We start from the raw sequence: 22825 nt of genomic DNA on the forward strand, positions 1-22825 counted from the left end.
TCTTCTTTTTACCATTCTAACATCCACAGTAATTGTTTATAATACTGCATGATGTAAAAATACAGTGAAAACAGTATAATCTATGACTGCTCTTTAACCCTTTGTGAGTGGGCATTGTCAGTTGGTAACTATTTATATAGCTTTAGGGTTATTTCTGCTTATTGTCCCCTGACAGTCAGCATTTTGCACCTTACAGTTTGAACTAATTTTGTGGGGAAAATGTTCAAATCACTTCAGTGGGCCATAAATGACTTCTGGCAACTCTAGAGTATTGAGTAAGTAATGAGTACTGGATACAGAGAGATCAGTCTGACTTGGGATTTCATGGGGTAATGTATTGCAGCTCCCCATCCCAGGACATCTTGTAAATATTTTATCATAAATATACTCATAATTTATTACTGACTTTAGTTCTAATCTGTTATGATATTGTGCGAGTTGTAATTAGTATTTTTACAGAATAAAGTTTTAAAATTATTAGAAAAAACATTTATAACTTGTTAAAATTACCATATTTTTACAACTGTCTTTTGGAAAAGAGGCCCCGCACAGGGTTGGAAATATTCACTCAGCTTCCTGTGGAAGGTACAGAAAATTTTTTAGAATTTTGTTTTTATGCCATGTGCATAAATATATTGCCATTGATATTTTTTTTTTTTTTTTAATTGGCCAACCTTAAATTTACCCCACTCTAGGGGTGTGCTTAATATACTGTATATTTAAGCCATCCTGTAAGGGTTATCTCAGGAATGTAAACATCAACAAAAATTATGCACCAGTCTACATATTTAAAACCAACAATTCAAGATACGAACGGCAGTCTGGAACATAGCTCATTCATAAGTTGGGTAGTGACTTTAATGTGAGTTAATGTAAATAATGGAATGAAACTGTAAAAAAAAGAGCAATTAGTATTAGTGATTTCAATATGTAATACAATATAAATTCCATGGTAATTTTTTAGATCACAGAGTGCTCTAGGTGGAATAATTTTGATGTATTTTCTATTAAGCTGAACTTTTGTCTACAATTTACCACTCAGATTTAGGAGAAAAGCAACAGTTGAAATATTCAGCACATTGGGCAGTATAATAAATTGGCTAGTACCATGACTTAATGGACAGTTAGAGGTCTAGCTTCCTAGTAAGGAACAAAATCTGTTAAGTAACAAGGACCCAGGACCAGGTACAGCAGTACCATCTACATATACCCCAGAGTCATAGCAATTGTGTGAAAACCTGTCATTCTTTTATCCCTCTTATTATTTAGTATTATTTTGTTACTAGTTTTGAAGATTGAGAACCGATTCAAGTATCTTTGACACACTTGTAGTGATTGCAATTGGGCGAGAATTGCCAGGGTCAGCTGTGTCCTTTAGCTCATTTTTGATTAATGGTATTAAGTGAACTAAGAGTAGGGAGTATGGGAGAAACTGGTGAATTATGCATGCATTGAATAGGGCAACTAGCAGAATGTAAGTTATCAGGTGGCAGAATTTCAAAGCTTCTGCAGGAAGACCATTGCAGCCAGGCAGTTTACTAGCAGGTAAGTTGTTTATAGTATTGCTGACATTACCTGGTGTAATACGATAAGCAAAATGAAATTGAATGTTATCAGTAAGGTGGTTATCTACATCCCTTTGGGAGTCTGATCGTTTATGCAGTTCAGGATAGCGCTGAAGTGATCGCCCCACATTCTTGCGATACCCTAGTTACCGAAGGCTTCTCCTGCTCAATGTGATGGTGTCTTAGTTTTGGGATTTTGGGTTGAATGTCATTCCAAAGATGAGGGTAATTGCCAGATTCTAATTTTCTAGAATTGCATCTGCTCTTAGTTGCTTTTCATTTATTCTGCAGTGCTTAAGAGCAAGTTTGAACTGCACTCTTGCCTGTCTCATTAGCAATGCAATATGTCCTTCCCTCAACCCACCATTTTGCCTCCACAGTAAAAACATTTCTCGTGAATATGTATACAGATCTTTAACAAAGTAATTCCCGCCAAGTCTGTTACAAGAGTTACCTTGACAAAATCTAAATGTATCCCTGCCAGAGGGAAGCAGAGCGGATAACATACTTGAATAGAATTCTTTCAGATCTCTCCTGAGGTGGTCATTTCTGCGTTTTGGGTTAATGCAAAGTACAGCAATTGCTGGTTGAACTATTGACCCTAACCTATTTTCTGAGGTCACCCTAAAGGATCTGGTTTTCTGGTGGTTTTTAAAGCCCCAGTTAACAGCAGATCAGTGATCAGTTAGGGGGTTTATGGTCAGGAGGGATGGGGTATTGAATGACACCTGTAAGGGAATGTGATCATAGCCTGTTGCAAGATCATAGCAAATTTTGCAGGTCACAATTGGTTCATGATGGCGTGGAGTTGTGATGTAGTGTTCCAGCCAGAAGGTTGTAATTGTGTTCTATTTTGTACATAGGTATGGGAAAAGGGAGGGAGGAGCATTACATCACTAATTTGGAGAGCGTGATTTTGACATATGCAAGTGAGATTTCTTCATAATGGGGCGGCCAAACTTTTAAAGAAGTGTACCTTCGCCTTTTTTCAACAGGGTCTTGAACAAGGGTGTCGGGAGAAGTTATAGAATGCCCAGGAGCAGAAACCGATGTTAGGGGCATGGCTGATGAAGGAACGGTGTAGGCCGGGAAAGTCGCAGCTGTAGACATGCAAGTAGAAGTCACAGACACCGTAGCTGTAGAGACTGGCATGGTGGCAGACAATGGGAAACGGGAAGACGAGATGGGACAGTAGGCCCCCCAAGGTGGGGCTCCCCTGGTAGGCCTAGTGAAGACCAGCACTTGCTCAGCTTCTCTGCATCCATCCCTGAAACAACAGTACAGGGGGAGCTGCCTCCCTCCCCAAGGGGGAAGACACACACACACAAAAAACAGAGGCAGCTAAATCAATCACAAGATCTCCCGGACCCTTCCTCAAACTAGCTAGAGAACGAGGAGTAAAATCTTCCCGAAAAGAAGATGCAACAAGAGATAAATCTGTGAAGGACAGAAAGAACAAGAAGGAATGGTGGCATCCAGCGCCATGGAGGCACAAAGCCTTCCCATGACAGAATAGCCGATTTCCTCTTGTATTTCTTCTTGCCAAAACGCTTCCATTGCTCTAGAGACCAATCACGACACTGAACAGGGGTTACTTACATTGCAATCATTAGATCTGCATCTGCTACAAGTAGAATGAGGATGAGTATCAAGAGAGGCTAGATAATGAAAGCCTGGATTGTTATCTACCCCAGGGCATTTCCTCTGAGGCAAAACCTTCTTAGATGATTCATGGGTTTGCATCTTGAATGCAAAGACAAACTGATAATCAATCACAGAAACAAACAAAAACAGAATGAAAAAAACAGAACACCAAGACGAAAAAAGAACAGGAATTGCGTAAAAAAACCAGCTTCTATGCTAGAAAGGGCAATGCATATCTTGCTTGAAGGTGGTTTGAGAGATAACAGGCGAGTCCCGGTGTATGCGAAGGTGAGAAGAGGTCTCTCTCTCTCTCTCTCTCTCTCTCTCTCTCTCTCTCTCTCTCTCTCTCTCTCTCTCATGCCACCAAACTTTGTTCTATTTTTAACCGGATCCAGCTGCGCTTGAGAGATTTTCCCCATACGTAAAGACCTCAGGTTTATTGGTTATGAAAAATGCAGATTGATTAAAAAAAAAATTTCATTTTGTGGGAATTAAGGTCTCCAGTTATACAAATATGATCAGCAGTAGAATTGTGAATAATGCTGTGTAACACCTAGGATCATGCAGTATTGATCAAAATTATTGTTATTTTCCCAGGGCATATAAACAATTATTATTAGGATCTCAGAGTCCCCTGCTGTCCCATGATGACCCAGCACCCTATCACACCTATGGATTATGATATGATCTGTAACTTGCATTGATAAGGTCGAGTATGCTCTGAAGTCTTCATGCACTGAATCTCGGATGACAAGGTCATATGGCTATAGGAGTGTTTCCTGCAGTGCAATGATGCCTCTGAAATTTTTGCAGAAGATGTTTAGGAGAGGAATGTTCTGCCTGAGTTCAAAAATATTCCATGAAATTATATCTAATGTATCCATGGCTACTCAAAGTTTGGACCCCCTCGATGTGGGACCACCTTGACGTGGCGAGGGGGCTCTTGAACCCCAGGAATTTGTTCCCGGGTTTGAGTCCAAGAGTCTCATGTATGATTATATATTTGTTTGGATTAATTTTTGTGGAATTTTCCTCTTTTGCTAAAATTTATTAGACCTGTTAAATAGGAAAAGATATCATAGCTAGGATAGGGTTTATATCCGAAGCTATATACAGTATTTGTGGGGAATGCATACCACACCCCCCGTGAATAGCTAAAATCCACGAATACTTAAAACCCCTCTAAAAATGCTTAGAACTGCCTATTTTGATAGTTTAAACAAAAAAAAAAACTCTAAAAATGCTTATACCTGAGTATTTTAATAGTTTTATTACAAAAAGTGCATTTACTCATGAAAATATGAAAATACAGTAATTAGTGAATATTTCTCAGTTTAAAAATACCATGAATGGGCGAATTTTCCGCAAACAATGGCTATATACGTTCCACAGAGAAATCCGCAAATAGTGAAACTGCAAATATGGGGGGTTCACTGTAGTGGGAACTTTGGTAGGACCATCAACTGCCCGATAATGTTAGGATCTGAGATTTATCAGATTGATAGCTCAAAGGCAGAACTGTTCTTTAGGCTGGACCACGGATTCCAGGGGGGTCTGGTTCTGGGGATAGGACTCTGCATTCTATCCAGTTTGCCGATAACATGATTAGGGTGGGGATGATTGTATTCTAGTAATATTCTCAGTCCTAGCAAGAGGGTTTGGCTTACACTTGGGCCACTCTAATCATGTTGTGCCATCCCCTGTCGGGTAGGGTAGGGAGCGGACATTTGGGAGTCGGTTCTCTCTTGTGCTATTGGTGTAAGAATAAACTCCATGAAATTCTGATGATATCTTTTTAAGGTTTTCAGGTTTATTTAATTTTTTTTTTACTTAGATCTTTGTGTCTAGTAGTTTTAAAGATTCAAGTACCCCTGGGCCATTTTATGGTAGTGACCTGGCACAGTTGACAACCTTTCTCTGGAAAAATAAAATAAAAATCCTATTGTAATTACAGGCAGTCCCCGTTATCAGCCGTGTTCCGTTTCCAAAAGCGTGACGATAACTGAAAATCAGCAATAATACCGCCGATCCCTGACTATCGGTGCCGCTGATAACTGGGGATCAGCGCCGATAACCACGGCTCCAAAAATCCAGTTATCAGCGCCACTAGACAAGCACTGTAAAACCGGATTGCCAGTAACCAAGGCTGCTGATAATCAGGGACTACCTGTACACTGGAACCCTATGCTCCAGTACAAAGCAAACCAAAATAAAGCAAATATCTTGACCCAATCTTGACTCACTTCGACTCCCTCTTTGGGAGTGGAAGTTGGTCAAGATTCCTGACCTTAGAAATAGAGAAGAAAATATCTGCATTAAAATTAGAAAACTTCCTGTTGAATTGACATTCAACTACTGAAATGTCATTCAGACAAATAAAAGATCAGATGTGGTTGATAGGAACCACAACAAAAAATCAGTCAGAAATTACTTCTCTAAAAAATATTGATAATATAAAGGTACAGTCGGCCAAAGAAAAATTGGCGTAGTTTCTTTATTCATCGTTCGTTATGGAAATATTGCCATATGCAGGTGCCAGATTATTTGCTTTTCAATCGTGACAGCCTAAGAAGCATTTGGAATTTGGCTTTGCTTCTGCTCGAGTCTCGACGTTGACCCAACGTATCGTACAGCACTGGAGTGTTGTCATTCGTCACCTACAGCCAATAAATAATACATTAAGCCTGCCAGTATTCTTTAGTAACAAAGTGTAATTCAACTAATTTTGTCCTTTGATCAATAAAATAATTGGCATGACACATTTAGTAGGCCTAAATTCGACTACTGATTTTGACACCTGATTATCCTACTTAAACATGAAAGTTACCTTTCATATTTCCTGTCCTTTCAGCTACGTATAATATGCTCATGGCAGTAGGTCTAGGCATACGTGTGAAACTGATTCTAATTAATTTCTATTTAGAAGAAATGAATAGCAGCTACATCAAGATTAACCCATGAATGTTTTGATGGAAGGAAGCCTTTTGTCTTAATGTATTCGTCAGCTTTGACTCCCACAGCTTTCCAACGTGTGCGGATGAAACAGGATGACATGCAAGGAATTAGATTAAAAAAAGACTAAGTTGTATTCGTTTGATTTCTTATGATTGCTTTTTGACATGAGATAGCTAGGTCTGAGTAAATTACGTTAAGCAGTAATGAAAAGATACATACATATATCTATAATATATATATATATATATATATATATATATATATATATATATATATATATATATATATATATATATATATATATATATATATATATATATAATATTATGCATATGAGAGAGAGAGATGAATTAAGCAGGAATTCAGTCATAGCATAGGCCTATAAGTATGTATAGATTCACATGAATAAGAAAATGTTGGAGAAGTAAATGAGCTGAAATGAAGTCAAATACAAAATAACACTGTTAAACTAACGAGTCACATTATATGAAAAGGCAGCAAAACTCATTAAAACTTTGTATAGGATCCTCGTGCACCTGGCACACATCTTATCCTATTTGGCATTGGTGCAATGGGGACTTTGCAAATGTTTGCTGCTTCCCTCTTTGGCCCAAGTTTTCCCAAATATCTATTGCATGCTTTATAAGGTTCTCTTTGGTGTAAGCACGATTAACATCCCATTGTTGGGTCATGTAGGACCATAAGTTTTCTATTGGGTTCAGATCTGCAAGCTTGGCAGGCCAGTCAATTCGAACCACTTCTGGATTCTGCTGGAACCATCGCTCTACAACTTTTGCATGGTGGACCGTAGAATTGTCTATAGCGATATATACTGGCTTGGGATACGGCAACAATAGTTTTCGAAATGAGGGTATTAAAATGTCCTGTAAAATTTAGATATACTGATTGCTGTTCAGACGCTTATCAATGGCAATTAACTCTCCTGGTCCGCTGGCAGCCACCCATCCTCCTAACCGAGCTGATATTCTGCCACTACGCCTTCAAGGCTCAGTGTTATTTTCAGCACATCTGTCAATAGAAAATATTATTTCAACTGATAGACAATTCAATAGAGAGTAGTTAGTTATAAAAAAAAGAGAGCACAGTAGGTCTTTTTATATCTGTCATAACATACTGTAGACCTACCTTATGAATTACACACTATAAATGAAAATTATAATGTTTTCTAATAGTCTATAGTTATGAATTGAAATTATATATCAAGAAAACTATACGAAGATAACTGTGCAGCGTAATCCCCATTAAACACAGATAATTCCTGTGTGAACAGTCAAATACGTACAGGCAGTCCCTGGTTAACGGTGGGCTCGGTTAACGGCGATCCAGTTTCATGGGGCTTGTCTAGTGACGAAAATTGGCAATTTTCAGTGCCAAAAATCGCCAATTTCCTCTTATCGGCACTGATACATACCTAACAGAGGCCCCGATAACCAAAAATCGGCGCTTTTTGGCGCCGATAACCCCCAAAAAGCGCCGAAATCGCCGATTTTCGGTTAGCGGCGATTTTCAGTTATCATCACACCCTCAGAAACGGAACCCCGCCTATAACCGGGGACTGCCTGTATAGTTATTGATCATTTCTCAGCTTTACGTCTAGGATATATATACAGTAATAAAGACAAAATAACAAAAGTTTCTTTTTTAATTTTGCGATTATGTATTATTTTCACTTTGTAGACGATGTTATTTTCACTTTGTAGACGAATTGCATTAGTTTTTTTTTTATATATATAACGTAATGCACTCAAGTATATACACATATCAGATTATGATAGGAATAAACGAGTTGATGTTAAAGGCAAGAGGCGTGCTTCATATTTGATGAATAAGTCAACTTAAATTTCACTAGGCTTACCTAGTTTTATTTGGGCGACAACAATGAAGTTCTCTCCACGTGCATCAGACATGAAGATTTTTTTATCACAGAAAATAACTGAATCCCAGAACGAAGCATCTTCTGGAAGATATTGCAGGGCATTTGCCCTTTCATCTTTATGCTGTTGCGTTAGCAATGGTTACCTTGCCGGAATCCTGTGATGCATTCCTGCCCCATGCAATCTATTCCACACAGTCTGCACACATATTTGCAATGCACACATATTTGCAATGCACACATATTGGCAGTCCAAGCTGCTGTTTTACAGCAACTGGTGTAAACAGGGGTTGTTCTTTGACAGCTGCAACAATCATATTGTCTTGCTTTCTTGTGGTGATTCGAGGAGTTCCACTTCTAGGCCTACTTTCTAAACTTTGCCGTTCTCTAAACAATTTGATCCATCTATGTATGGCTCTCTTCGGTATATTAAGCCTTCTTGATATCTCTCTAACAGGAACTTGCACCAAAAGCAGTGAAATGATTGTCTCTCGCTAAGCAGGGGATGTTTCTTTGAACGTGAAGGGCGTGACAAAACAGCTGAGTTTGACCGATAAATCACGACATCGATAACAATAGTGAGGTCGCATGGTTCACACTATTAAGGTTTTATAATATATATATATATATATACTATATATATATATATATATATATATATATATATACAGGCAGTCCCCAATTTATGACGGGGGTTCTGTTTTTACGCCGCGTCGTAAACCGAAAAATCGTCGAAAATCGTCAAAAATCATAAGAAAACCTTACTTTTAATGCTTTGGGTGCATTGAAAACGATGTAAACTGCATTTTTATTGAGTTTTTCATAAAAAAAACTCCAAATTATGATTATTCTGCAGTTTTGGAGCCATATTTCTTCTGTCGGATCGGCGTACGACGCGTCGTAACCCCGGAACATGCGTCGTAAACCGGGAAATAATTTCTGATGATTATATTTGAAAAGCGTCGTAAACACGGAACGTCGTAAACCGGGGACTGCCTGTATATATCTTTGATACCATTTTGTGAGTTTCGAATGTTTTCTGTAAAATTTAACAAATGGAATCGTTCAACTACCATCAACTTTATATTGAAATGATAATATAAGGACTATGTTTATGTGATACTGCTAGTGATAGCTGTCTCCTATTATTGCCGAAACGTGGAAATGTGGCCTCCGGTGTGGAAGCTTTGAAGCAAAAGTGGGGTCTTCATTTTACAGTATGCCACACCAAGTATGGAGAAAAAATGTTCACACTCTTTTTAGGGGTTTATTGTGGTCACATATTAGTTTCGTATATTTTATGATTCATTGTCCTATATTCTCGGCCATTTGCATATTTATATATCTTTTTATATAAAAATGATGAATAAAAAGCCATCAAAGAATGGTCGTTTGCGCCGACTCATGAAGCAGCAGAAGTTGATCGAGCCAGAAATGTCTTGATTGACACGTCGAATGCAGACGACAGCAGAGTGACAGCAGCTTTAGGGTTCCATCTAATTATGGTAGCTTAAGTCTATTTAAAATTGTTTTAGTAAATGTAAAAAATTATTGTGATCAACTTAAGGGAAGTTACAGGAAATGATCTTCAGCCTATGAAGGAAAGCTATGGGTTAAATGACTTTAAAATTTAGGCTCCCATGAAGTCAGTGCTGTGGAAATGTGGCAACACTGTATTATGGCAGTGGTTGTGATTCGACGTTGTTTATCACTTCGTTTCATCCACGTGAATTTTGTTATATGGAAAATAGTTTTACGTAATAACATAACATGATGTTCTAAAGATTACAGTGACTGTTTTTAACGCCATTACATAAGATTTATTCCATTTTCGAACAGAAAAATATATTAATCAGGCATGAATCGTGCGTTAGGCAGGTGATCGAAAAATTATGAAACTCTGCCAATTTTAATTTGGCCGACTGTACATATAAAAAAACATAACAATATGAACAGTGTACTGGGTACCATAGTATTCTCTGATAATGATGAAGAACCAATAGAAAAGAATATATTGCTGGATTCCCTTAAAAAAAAGGTACAACAATGTACAAGATTGCAAAATATTACAACATAGCCAGTAGATGGAGTAATAACAAAGATCAAATTTGAAGGCCATGAATTACCCTTAAAAATTAAAACCATGGGCCAAAGCAGAGAATTGAGACCATATGTTCCAAAACCACTATGGTGCCAAAACTGTAGTATGTGTGGACAGACAAGGAAAAATTGCCGTAAAACATCTATATCTGTGTGTTGTGGATCTGACAAACATACCACACAATGGAGGTGCGGTGAACTGAAATGTGTGAACTTTGGACAGAGTCACCATATGAGATCTAAGGAGTGTATGTATTATATAGAATTAAAATTACTTCAAGATAGAATGGGAATGCCTATAAAAGAATTAGAATAAAAAGTTAGAGGGATGCATGATCCCGCTAGGAAATGAACGTTTTCTACTATAATAAGATCAGACAATGAAACAAAAATGGAAATACGTAAGAGTAACAAAACCCTGATACATAAATCCCAAGGAAAAATAACTACTTTGTAAGAAGGAACTTATACAGCAAAAAAACCAAGAAATGTATACAAATATTTGTTCAAATTCATTTGAAATATTAAGAGAAATGGAAGCACAAGAAGATAATACAAGTACCACAGAAATATTAGAAGTTATGATGAATTAGAGGCTAAAGAAAAAAAGAGGCCTTTAGAGAGAACTCCACCCAAGACCAACAAAAAACTGACTATAATTTATTAGAGATACATCCATTAAACTAAAGGCAGGAGACCTGAAAAAAGAACATAAACCAAAAAATGATAAAATACCTTTTTTCTCCTAAAATAATAAAACCAATGGAAACAGATACCCAGAACATCAAAGAAATGGTAGAGGAACAAACCACTGACAAGAATGATTATGTGATGGGAGAAGACATTACTCCATCACCAATAATTGGTGCAGCAAGAGCAAACAAAAAATAGCACATGAAAACACAGTGGATGTAATGAATGTTTCATTGAACATTGAACTGTGCAACAAAAACAAAAGCATAACAAAAGGCAGTTTAACAAATACTATACAAAATTTTATAAGATACAGAAATAAATAAATTACTAGTTTAGACACTCATGAAAAGGGCTGTATGTGTATTAGACACCTAATATCTTAAAAAGACAAACAAATAAATGTTGTAAATAAAATTTTAGAAAAAATGCAAATTGATCCACAAAAAAGAAAATAACACTTGAACACAGTAATGTAATATTTTCACTAATTATATTATACAATGGAATGTAAATGGTCTACAGACCAGAGTACATTTGGGAGAAATACGATTATTAAGGGAATCTGAACCAATGATATGTTTACAACATGTCAACAAAACAATATCAACAGTAGGTAAATATACCTTAGTATCTACATCTAGAGAGGAAGAAGGAAATTTAGGTACTGCTATATGTGTACATAACAAAGTATGTTATGACAAGGTACCTGTAAACTTTACTGACTTGCAAATATCAAGTATTAAAATACAAATAAAAAATGATAATTATGTAATTTATAATTTATACAACCAACCTAATAAAAATTACAACGTTGATAAACTTAAAGATTTACTTAACAATACTGAGGAACCTACATTAATAATAGGTGATTTTAATGCTCACAACCCAATATGGGACTGTAATTGTACAAACTCAAATAGAACAGGGAGTAAAATAGAAGAGTTCATGGATTCAGACAACATGTGCTGTATAAATGATGACAAAATTAGCACATTTTTCAAAAACACATGGAACATTTTCCTCAGTAGACTTAACTCTTATGTACAACCAGTATAGTTGACAGATTAGATTGGAATACTGTTGATGACTTGCACCCCAGTGATCATTTCCCAATGTTAATTTCTTCATTACAGAATAATCCTGCAAAATATGTCCCTCATTATAACATTTATAAAGCAGATTGGAAGCGATATGAAATGCACACTAGAAATATCCCATTTGAATATTTAAAAGACCATAACGGAACTAATAAATTTCTTGTTGATTTCATTAAATATGCTGCTGATAAAGCAATAAACTCAAAACCCCATCCAACAAAACACAAAGTTCCATGGTGGTCTGATAAGCTAACAGAATTAATAAATATAAAATACTCAATAGGGAGACGATTAGATAATTTGAATAGAAAGTTCAGTAAAATAAATACAACATTACCAATATAAGAAGGAACTTTACAAAAAATGACTATTATTACTAGAAATTGATACATTAAAACCTCTATATAACAAAATTTTGGCAAAATTCAAAAAAGAAGTAATTCAGTCAAGGATCATTTCATGGAGGAAATACGTATCAGATCCCTAGTAATATTCCCATACAAAAAATATGGGAAAAATTCAGGAAAATAAATGGTACCCATGTTAAACCACCTAGACATGCCATATTAAAAGATGGGAAAAGAATACTTGGTCCGAAAGAAATAAGTAATGTATTTTAAGGGACTGCATTGGCGGTCTTATGGGCACATGTGTGTGGATCATCCAACGGACAAAAACAAGACAAGGCATCCCGCTTTCTCTCTCTCCCTCCCGTGCGTCAGCTGGAAGGAACCACTTGAAGGAACGCAGCTTCTACCATACAATATTTCTGTCTGTTTCTCTCTAATCATTGTTGTCTCGATTCATGTACAATCACCACTACTTGCATTGCCATGCAAGCATTCCAATCATGTACTCATAATGTTCCACCGAATCTTCTGTATCAAACTGTATGTATGTTTCTGTTTGTGAAGACCCCCAACGTCTCGCCATTTCACATATATTATGCTAGTGCATTGTATTCATTAATCTGTCTCGAATCTCATGCAAATGTCCATATGTGGAATTTCCTGCCCTTTCCATTGATATATGGTTTATCATTGTACGTTTATGTCTCTCACAATCGCCATCTGTTTGTCTGTCTAGAAGCACAGATACCCGAAATATAATCTGTTTTTCCTTGGCTGTGTGTAGAAACTACTTTAGGCTCACACCAGCCAATAACAACTTCAAGATTCTGTACATTCATGCAGTAAGGAACCATCAATAAACCAGACAACACCCAGTCAGTACGTCACTCAAATCCTTTCCTTACACTGGTGACCCCGGATGCTGTCCATCAACCTCTAGGAGGTCACATCCGTGTTCCTCAAGCCGAAGGTGGAGAAGGCGAGACGTTTGGCGTCTTCACAAACAGAAACATGCATACAGTTTGATACAGAAGATTCGATGGAACATTATGAGTACATGATTGGAATGCTTGCATGGCAATGCAAGTAGTGGTGATTGTACATAAATCGAGACGACAATGGTTAGAGAGAAGCAGACAGAAATATTGTATGGTAGAAGTTGCGTTCCTTCGAGTGGTCCTATCAGGAGAAAACTTAGCAAATGTAAGTAGTGATATAAACTTAGATGAACACTTTCACATAGAGAAAAATAATGTAGAATTAATAACAATAAATTTCTAAACAATAGAAGATATATATTATAATAGAAAATGTAATATGGAAGAGTTGGAATATGCTCTCTCGAACAGCAATGAATCTGCTCCGGGAGGTGACAATATTTGTTTGAGATGATCTGCCACATAGCACCTTTGGCAAAGTCATGCTTATTAGAGTTTTATAATCATTTATGGCTTAGAAATTTATTTCCAGACGAATGGCACAAAGCTATAATAATTCCTATCCCCAAACCTGGAAAGGATCCCAGTAATGTAAATAATTACTGACCAATGGTAAATGCTCGACTAACATTCAAGAAAAGCATATGATACTACATGGAAGGGTGCTATATTAAAAACTTTGCAAAACAACAATATCCGTGGACGTTTATCCAAAACTTTTTGACAATCGCAGTTTTCAGGTGAGAATTGATGATGTTGTCTAGAACATTTCCACTTGAAAATGGTGTTCCACAGGGAAGCATCCTTAGTGGTATGCTGTTTACTTTAGCAATTAATGATATCAGTAATAATCTACTTATTGCCATTAAAAGTAACCTATATATAAATGATTTTGCCATATATTGTTCAGCATCTCGAGTAAAACATGCAGAATGAATCAATAAAAGCATAGTAAAAATAGATGAATGGGCCTCATCTGTAGGCTTTAAATTTTCCATAGATAAAACTCAATCATGTTTTATAAAAATAAAAAGTGGAAAAGAGTTGAAGAAATAGATTTAAAAATCAGTAACCATAGTATACTAATTGGACAAACAGCAAAATTTTTGGGATTAGGATTTGATACTCACTTGAACTGGAAAGCCTGCATGACACGTAAAATCAAAATGTAAAAGAGCATTAAATCTAATTAAGAAACTGTCGAACACTACTTGGGGAGCTGATAGACATGCCCTTACTGTACTGTATAAAGTAACAGTTCTCTCTATCATTGATAATGGAAGTGAAGTATATGGCTTAGCATTGGGCACAGCGCTGAAAAGGTTAGACCTTGTTCACAATGGAGGCCTTGGAATATTACAGGTAGAAGATTGTTTGAGTCGCTGAATATAAATAACAAGTGCCTTTAATAGTAAAAAATCACTTTCTCCCCGGAGAATGAATAAATTGAGAATTTGTTACACTTGAAATATTTATCAAAAAGTTACTCATATACAGTAGACCAGAACACCATAGACAACATACGATAGACCATATAAGCCGGAAAAATCTACATTATGCAATATATACGGATGGATCTAAATCAGAGCACGGAGAGGGCTATGCTGCAGTGTCCAAAGACAAAACTTCAGTTCTCTCTATCTAATAATGCTTCAATACTCACAGCAGAATTGTGTAATTGCATCAGCTATAAAAATAATTAAAGAAACATCATTCAATACTTTTGTAATTTTTAGTGACTCAAGAAGCGCTATAGAAGCTATTCAGAGTTATGAATCAAAAAATAACATTGTACAATAAATGAAGTTATTACTCCATAAATTATATAATAATGGAAAAAATGTAGAAATATGTTGGATCCCTGCCCATATAGGAATCAAAGGAAATGAAGAGGCAGATAAAGCAGCAAAAAAGCAACCCACATAACAAGATCATTTGTGAATATCCCTGTTACTGATTATGTAACACGCATGAAGGCGGATATCATAAATAAATGGCAATATATATGGAATGAAGAACCTGAAAATAACAAATTAAATCAAATAAAATCTAATGTTGAAAAATGGAGTTCATCATATCAGAGAGAGAGAGAGACATGTACAAGTAATTCTAACACATCTCAGAATAGGCCATACTCGTCTGACACATGGACACTTAATGAGCAGCCCACATGGCCCAGCTCCCAAGTGCTCGGAGTACAAGGTAATAATGAAGATCAGACGTGTTGTCGAGTATCAAAAGTATGACCAACAGCTACTGTCAACTTTTGGAAATAAATCAACGAAGGATTTTGTCAATGTTTTACATTTTCAGTAGTTCCAATTTTGATGTTCATGAGAAACTGTGATTTTTAATTAATAAAATATAAAAATAAATAAATAATACAGTAAAGGCACGAAAACCTTTGTAGCATTTGTCAAATAAAAAAAAAAATGTAAAATAGGTAATAGTACCTAACTTAATTTTAATAATATACCTTTTAGTGTGTATGTAAGGTAGCATGAGTAAATGTGTTTATTGTCTGTATGTGTTCCAGTGTGAGAGCATGTGCTTATGTGCAGTTTTTTATTTCATTTTAATTTGTTCATCATCATACTGAATGACCTATCGGGTCCCAGTGCTTGGCCTGAGGCCAGGACCTGGTATTTTATTCTAATCCTTTGGGCTAGCCCATGAGAGCTGAAAGTCAGCTCAGTGGTCTGGTTAAACTATTTTAATAATACAATAATAATATAATTTGGCAGCAGACCCTCTTTTAAACAGGTTGTATTGAATATTATTGCTGCTTCAGCTGCGTTTATTTTGTAGAATATTAATAATATTAATAATAATATGAAGTTTGGAAGTGAATGCGCTGATCATTTGGGTGGATTGGTGGTTGGCCAGGGGAATGAGCAGTCACTCGCAGTAGAAGGTGAACCTGCACCCATGCTGCTGCATGGAGTGTCAATAAGTACCCTTGCGGGGTGGTCCTGGATTAGGTTATATTGTACTGTAACTTCAGGCTTTTATGTTAGGACCGAAATTCTCACCTTTAAGAACATTAAGGTGTTGAAATAGGCAGGTAATCCTGTAAGCCACTCTGTTTAATTTTGCACGAGAGTTTGTGGAAGATAAGTGGGTTGGAGCCCATGAAAAACTTGGCTGCCTCCACTATACTTTTCAGAGTTTTTTTTTTATTAGCTGTCTGCCGCACGACTAAAACCCATGGCACAGGGTATTGAATCTCATTCTGTAAGAGTGAGATTCTCACTATAATGGTTACTTTAGCGTGCATAATCCCAATAGTACCATTAGCTCTGATGAAGGACTCTAAATAGACCAGTACTAGCTTTGAAGATATATTGTTCTAGTTGGTTGAGTTGTTGGTCTGTTAGGATATAATTATAAGGGTTCACTAGCCCTCCATCTACATCAGTGTAGTATTCAGCTGGATGAATGTTTGGTAAGTTTGATTGAAATTACACATTTTCATAATAAAATTATATTATGCTTAAAAAAAATACCTCCCTTCAATGTAGTTGGCAACGAGAAGAATGATTGGAAGCTGGATATTCACTTGAGTTACCTGCAGGTGAGGGGAATGGGGATTGTTTTGCAGCTATTTTTTTTCTTCATACTATTTTCCATAAGTATCAGTTCCTCATTGTTGCCTGTTTTCTATGAAGTAAGCATAATTTTCTTTCATAGAAAACAGCATGAACTGATGGGGAAACTCCTGTTACTTTCTGCCTTGCTGGTGAAAAACCTGTGTAGGCTTTTTCTGGCAACCCTCAGTTAAGAATTTAATAAGTGGACAAATCAGGAATTATGTAGAGTCTGAGAAAATATCTGTAACCAGTTTTTTTCTGCTAAAACTTTACATTTGTTGTTGCTGGAAGTTATTGTTGACCTTCACTGTGGTGCTGCTTTTGGTCTGGAAAGTACTGGAATCCAGTGATTGATCAGTTTTAGAGATGCCAAATCACTGCAGGGAATGGTTACTTTTGATTTGGTCACTATAGTTGCAGCATTTATACTTAACAGTGGCACTCTTGGCTATATGCCTTGCTATGCAGTAAACTTCCTTGCAGACTGTACATTCAGAATAAGAGGAGTTGCATGTATTTACACACCTTTAAGTTGGTAAATCCAGTGTGTCTTAAAGGTAAAAGAAATGTTCTACCTTTCTGAGGTCTTTCCTACTACAACACAAGTTCTTCAACTACTCCTTTTCTCCATTTGCTTTTTGTATACTTTTCAGTCATCTAAAAATCTCTTAATCCAAAATGTATTGGATAGGTTTTTCAATATTATAAATGTTAATTTCACTAACAAGCTTTTGAAACATCTTTCATTTTCATAATTTTTCAATAATCATAAAAAATTATTGCTAATCCAAATTTGAGCCATAGTAGGCTAACGTAAGGCGTAATGAGGGCTGAGTTGGCAAGTTTTTATTATGGTTTTTATTTTCAGTGCTAATTAATAGGAGTCAACTCCTGTGAAGCTTACAACTTATTGTTTTTGAAGGTCTTTTAAATGTATTGTAATTTTTTTCAGAACTCAGTGATGATGAAGAGTCTACTACGCCAGAGAAAAAAGGGCCCACATTAGGAGCTACTCCTAATGTTGTTTTGAAAACACCAAAGGGAAATCGTGGTTTAAAATATGGTAAAACAGAGTGCCGATGTGGTGCTGCAAACTGTAGAAAATATTTCTTTTGATTAGTGTAGTTGTAGAAAAATTTACATTTTTTGTACAGATTTTTTTGTGTATACCGGTATGATATAGAAAATAAGTTTTGCTAAGGGTTGGTAAAACCCGTTTGAATTTGGTAGTGTTTAGTCATGCTTAGATTAGGGAAAAAAGAAGCCACTGGCATTTTAGTGAAGTCCTTGAATTACTTGACGAGAAGGTTTCTATGTTAATATTGGCAGAGGTGCTACAGAAGGAAATTATAAGGATTCTTTAGAAGTGATACTTGTGTTAGTTTTGAAAATGTAACTACCAAGTGAAAGGATTTGTTTCAAGAGGCCTCTTAATTGGGTTTTTGGCACTAGTAATAAATCATATATACAGTATGTGTATGTGTGTATATGTATATGTATGTATATATATATATATATATATATATATATATATATATATATATATATATATATATATATATATATATATATATATATATATATATATATATATATATATATATATATATGAAGGAATAGATCAGTGAAGATTGAAGAGGTTAAGCAACTAATTTAAGTCAAAGTTAAGTAAGTATATGGTATTTAGAAACAGGATGACTAAATGAAAAATTAAGGAAGAAGGGTAAATAATTTAAAAAATAGTTGATTATAACATAAATGTATAGTAACATAATTAACAGGAACAAAATTTTATAATCATCAAAACATGTACACCTGGACTTTGAACCAAGACAGTTTAAAAATGTTTAATTTGTACACAGCCATCACTGGTGTGTGCATCGCATTTGGTTTATAAGTTTTTAACTAAATTATAAGACGTACAAAGTTAAAAAAAAGTACAAGTAAAGGCAATGAAAGATAGCACAAATGCACAAGAGGTGCACATGTATGTGCAGTTCTTGTACCATCCATCATTCTGCCTACTTTTATTACCAAAAGGGTAAATGCAGGTAACACCCCCAAGTTGTTAATAGTACCTGTAATGATATATAAGTAAATTTTTTTATGTATAATACACAATATATGTACAGTTATAATTAAGAAAATTACAATGTTCTGAAAAATGTATCCATAGTTAACTACCTCTTATATCCACTACTGTACTATATTATAAGCATGATAATAAAAATGTAAACATTTATTTTTTCTGTTATCTTACACATACTGTTTGTGTTTATATTGTATGTACTGTAAATTATTATTTTTATATTGTATAGCTACCATATGTGTCATGACCAGTACTATAATTATAGATGATGTACAGCCTGTATCTTAAAACTTACAACATAGTAGTGGATATGATAGTGGTAGTTAATTTTGTATACTTTTTAATCAAATTACAGTAATACTTTGAATTTATGCAAGGTTAGGTTCCAGAACCTCTTGTGTAAGGCGAGGTTTCCTGTGAGTTTGGTATGGTCACTAAAAATGCTAATACATACAGAGTTTAATCCCTATGACAAAGCACTTTTAATTTCATTTAAAAGTTAGCTTAATACCGTACTGCAGTTCATATTTCATACAGTACTGAGAGTGAGAGAGGTGGGGTGTTGTCCTTACGTTAAATATCAAGAGTGAAATTATTCATGAATTATTATGTAGACAGAGAGAATAACATGAGAGAGAGGAGGGTGGGGCGGTTTGTTCTTGAGTTAAATATTAAGAGAGAAATTATTCATGATTTATGAAGGAGAATAACTGGAAAATGAGAGAGAAGTTTTTCTTACATTTGATATGAAAAGATGGAAATTCATGATTTATGAAGGAAAAAGAGAGACCAACAGTGGGCAACATTTTCTGTCCTTCATGTCAAACTAATTGTCAGTTAGGTTACACCCCTCTTGCTCAAAAGGATTAGAGAAAAGACTGAGGAATCTATTTTATTCTTTTAAAATTTACTATAGAAATACTAAAAGATTAATTTTAGCATGGAAAATATGAAGTAATTAATAATAAATCATGTTTATCCATAAAACTACAGCGTACAAAACAAATGAACATCCATGTTATATTTGTATAAAAAACCTCTTTCTTATCCCATTGAGAGAGAGAGAGAGAGAGAACAAAAATTGATTTTACTGTATTTTAACGTAAAGTGTGCTAGTATCATGCAGTATTTATGAACAAAAATAAAACTAATGCAAATTTTTCAAACCAATTTTAGACATATGTAAAAGCATGAAAACATAAATTACTTCAAAAATTAAACATACCAGCAATGCAGGGTTTCTCGAGGAATTTGCAAATGTTGTGTCTGTGAAAAAATTATGTACGCCAATTAGTTAGGTGCTAATGAGAAATTCGTGTCCTTGAATTTGCGCAACTCGAAGCCATAAGATCGAGGTATTACTGTAATTTTAATTATATTAATTATGAATGTACATATATATTACATGCAAACATTTATTTATATAATTTATTGTTACAGAAGCTACTAACAACTTAGGACTGCTACATGCATTTACTGTATGGGTAATATAATAAGACCCAATGACTGATAGTACAAGAATATTTATATAAGTACATGCTTGTGTTTCATTATCTTTACTTGTACTTCTTTCTCTCTGTACCTCCTATAATCTTTGTAAAAGAAAAATGCTTACAAAAACACCTGCGGTGTTTGTACAGTGATGGTTGTGTACACTTGAAAACATATTTTCTAGATTGGCTTCTTCCAACCTAGGCTAAGGTAAACGTTACCTTTTGTACAGTGATGGTTGTGTACACTTGAAAACATATTTTCTAGATTGGCTTCTTCCAACCTAGGCTAAGGTAAACGTTACCATGAGGCATCTTTGTTTCAGTTGGAATCTATATTTTATAGGAATGGTTTTACATAATTCTTATTTTTCCACTGTAACAGATCTTTGTATGTAAAGTAGTAATCACTTTTCAAGAGATTAATCTAGATTTTTTAGTTTTCTTAATTTATTCCACCTGAATATATATCTGGGTATTGGAAACCAAGTCTGAGGGAGATGCTGCTAAATTTTCTAAATCCCAGAATTTGGACATCGATCTGTTTGATGTTTGTAGTAACGCTATCATGACACTTCACACTTACCATTCAGTCTCTCTCTTTTTCCCCTGATTCACTTTCTCTGTCCTATCCGCATCTGTGTTGCCCTTATAAGGTTCTGTCTGTGTGTGCAAACTGTGACTTCGTGATTTGGGTGTATTGCCATATCTATGTACTTTTCACAGGTTTTTCACTTTCTTACGTCCGTTTCACTAGTTTTCATATGTTGAGGGACTCTGTTTATTGTTCGATTATTCACTTATACACTACGTGGGTCAGCGCCAGAGTGTTAACCATCTGGCTGCTCATAATATGCTTTTCAAAGGCAATCAAAACTTATTTCATCAGATGACCTTTGGCCTCCAATAATGGACTTGCTAAAAATGCTGACTTAGCATTGTCACTTCATGACCAAAATACCATTAAGCCACAGTATTAGACATTGCAGACTTGATAATGTTTGTCTCTGTCACATACAGTATATGTTAAACTGTGACCTGGTCCAAAAGTCCAGGTGTACATACATCGTAAAGTGCTTCTATGTTTTCTGCTTATAAGTTTTTTCTTATTGATTTTATAATTTTTATGTTATCAGTTAACCTTAGTAAAATGACTTACCTCACTTAATTTTTATTTAGCTATCTTTTTATATCCATATTTACTTAGCTTTACTTAAATTGTTGCTTGATATAATTTTTACTGCACTATTCCTTCTTAACATATATATATGTATATATATACACACATTTATTTATTTATTTAATTTTTATGTAAAACTGAAGCCATGTACAAATTCTTTACTTAGAAGAGTAACAAAACCAGATCAATTTTGTCAAGTGAGAAATTTACATTTTCTTACTCCACTTCACACTGCCTTCCAAGTTATTGTATACAATTTTACTTGTCTCCAGTTTTTTCATGCACCCTTTTGCTGCCTGATTTGTATTGCAATAAAGTGTATCTGGTGCTCTCATGCTAATGGGTAAAATTGAAATTTATTCATAATTTGCAGCCAAGGCTGAAGGTATACATTTCATTTATTTGTGAACTGTACTTACCAATTTTTCCAGAATTACAGTATATAAGTAATTGAAACTGAAATGCATTGGAGAAAAATTTGTAGGTATCCAGTCTTTGTACATTATTTTCTTGAACTTCATGATTTGAAACTTTTACACCTTGAATTGTATTTTTTTTTTATAGATTTCTCTTACTTATTTTCTTTATACACATGAGCCTCTTCAGAATTTTTGATAGGCTAGAGGGGTAAATAATTTGCTGCTAAGTTGTCATTGTTTCCCCAAATATGCAAGTATTTTTTTTTTTTTTTTTTTGAGAGAGAGATTTGATGGTTAAGCTGTAAATATGATTTTTTGTGTTTTACCTGTTAACATTACAAATTTCTGTAGAAAAGAACTTTTGTCTTATCCTTTGCACTTTTTAGCACAAGCGATGAATGTTTGAAGAGGTAGTTTCAGGGGCACCTCAATTCACTGGCCCTTTTTTAGATCAGTGTAAAAACCTTTGTGGGGGAACATTGGTCTATTACAGTATCAGTTGTGATTTACATGTGACATTTCTCAACTCTAGTGTTCTACTGAAATATTGAAAATTAATTAACATTGATCTTCAAGCAAATGGTCTTATATTCTCTTGAACTGGTTGTAATTGTATAAGTGTTTGAATAAAAGTTGAGAGATGTGCTTTACTATGGATTTGCTCATTGTCTCATGATTTCTCTCATAAATGTGTTTACCTTTGTTGCTATAAAAATAGGTTGAATATTAGCTAAAGATGGATGCATTTAAGTCATTTGCATTCTTCAGTATTAGATGATGATGTTCCTTGCTGATTTGGTGTCTGTTCTTTGTACCCA

At 35.1% G+C, this 22825-nt stretch overlaps 1 protein-coding gene across 3 annotated transcripts in view; it reads left to right on the forward strand.

Moving 5' to 3' along the window:
* LOC136847456 (histone-lysine N-methyltransferase SUV39H1-like) overlaps positions 1 to 22657 on the forward strand; it is a 933410-nt gene extending 910753 nt beyond the window's left edge. For all 3 annotated transcript variants that reach the window (XM_067119163.1, XM_067119164.1, XM_067119165.1), the window contains one exon: positions 17782 to 22657. In XM_067119163.1, coding sequence (XP_066975264.1) covers positions 17782 to 17945 — 164 coding nt within the window. In that variant the 3' untranslated portion in view covers positions 17946 to 22657. The remainder of the gene's footprint in view (positions 1 to 17781) is intronic.
* The last annotated feature ends 168 nt before the right edge of the window (positions 22658 to 22825 follow it).

This window comes from Macrobrachium rosenbergii, chromosome 16, assembly GCF_040412425.1.
Source record: "Macrobrachium rosenbergii isolate ZJJX-2024 chromosome 16, ASM4041242v1, whole genome shotgun sequence".
Lineage (NCBI taxonomy): Eukaryota > Metazoa > Arthropoda > Malacostraca > Decapoda > Palaemonidae > Macrobrachium > Macrobrachium rosenbergii.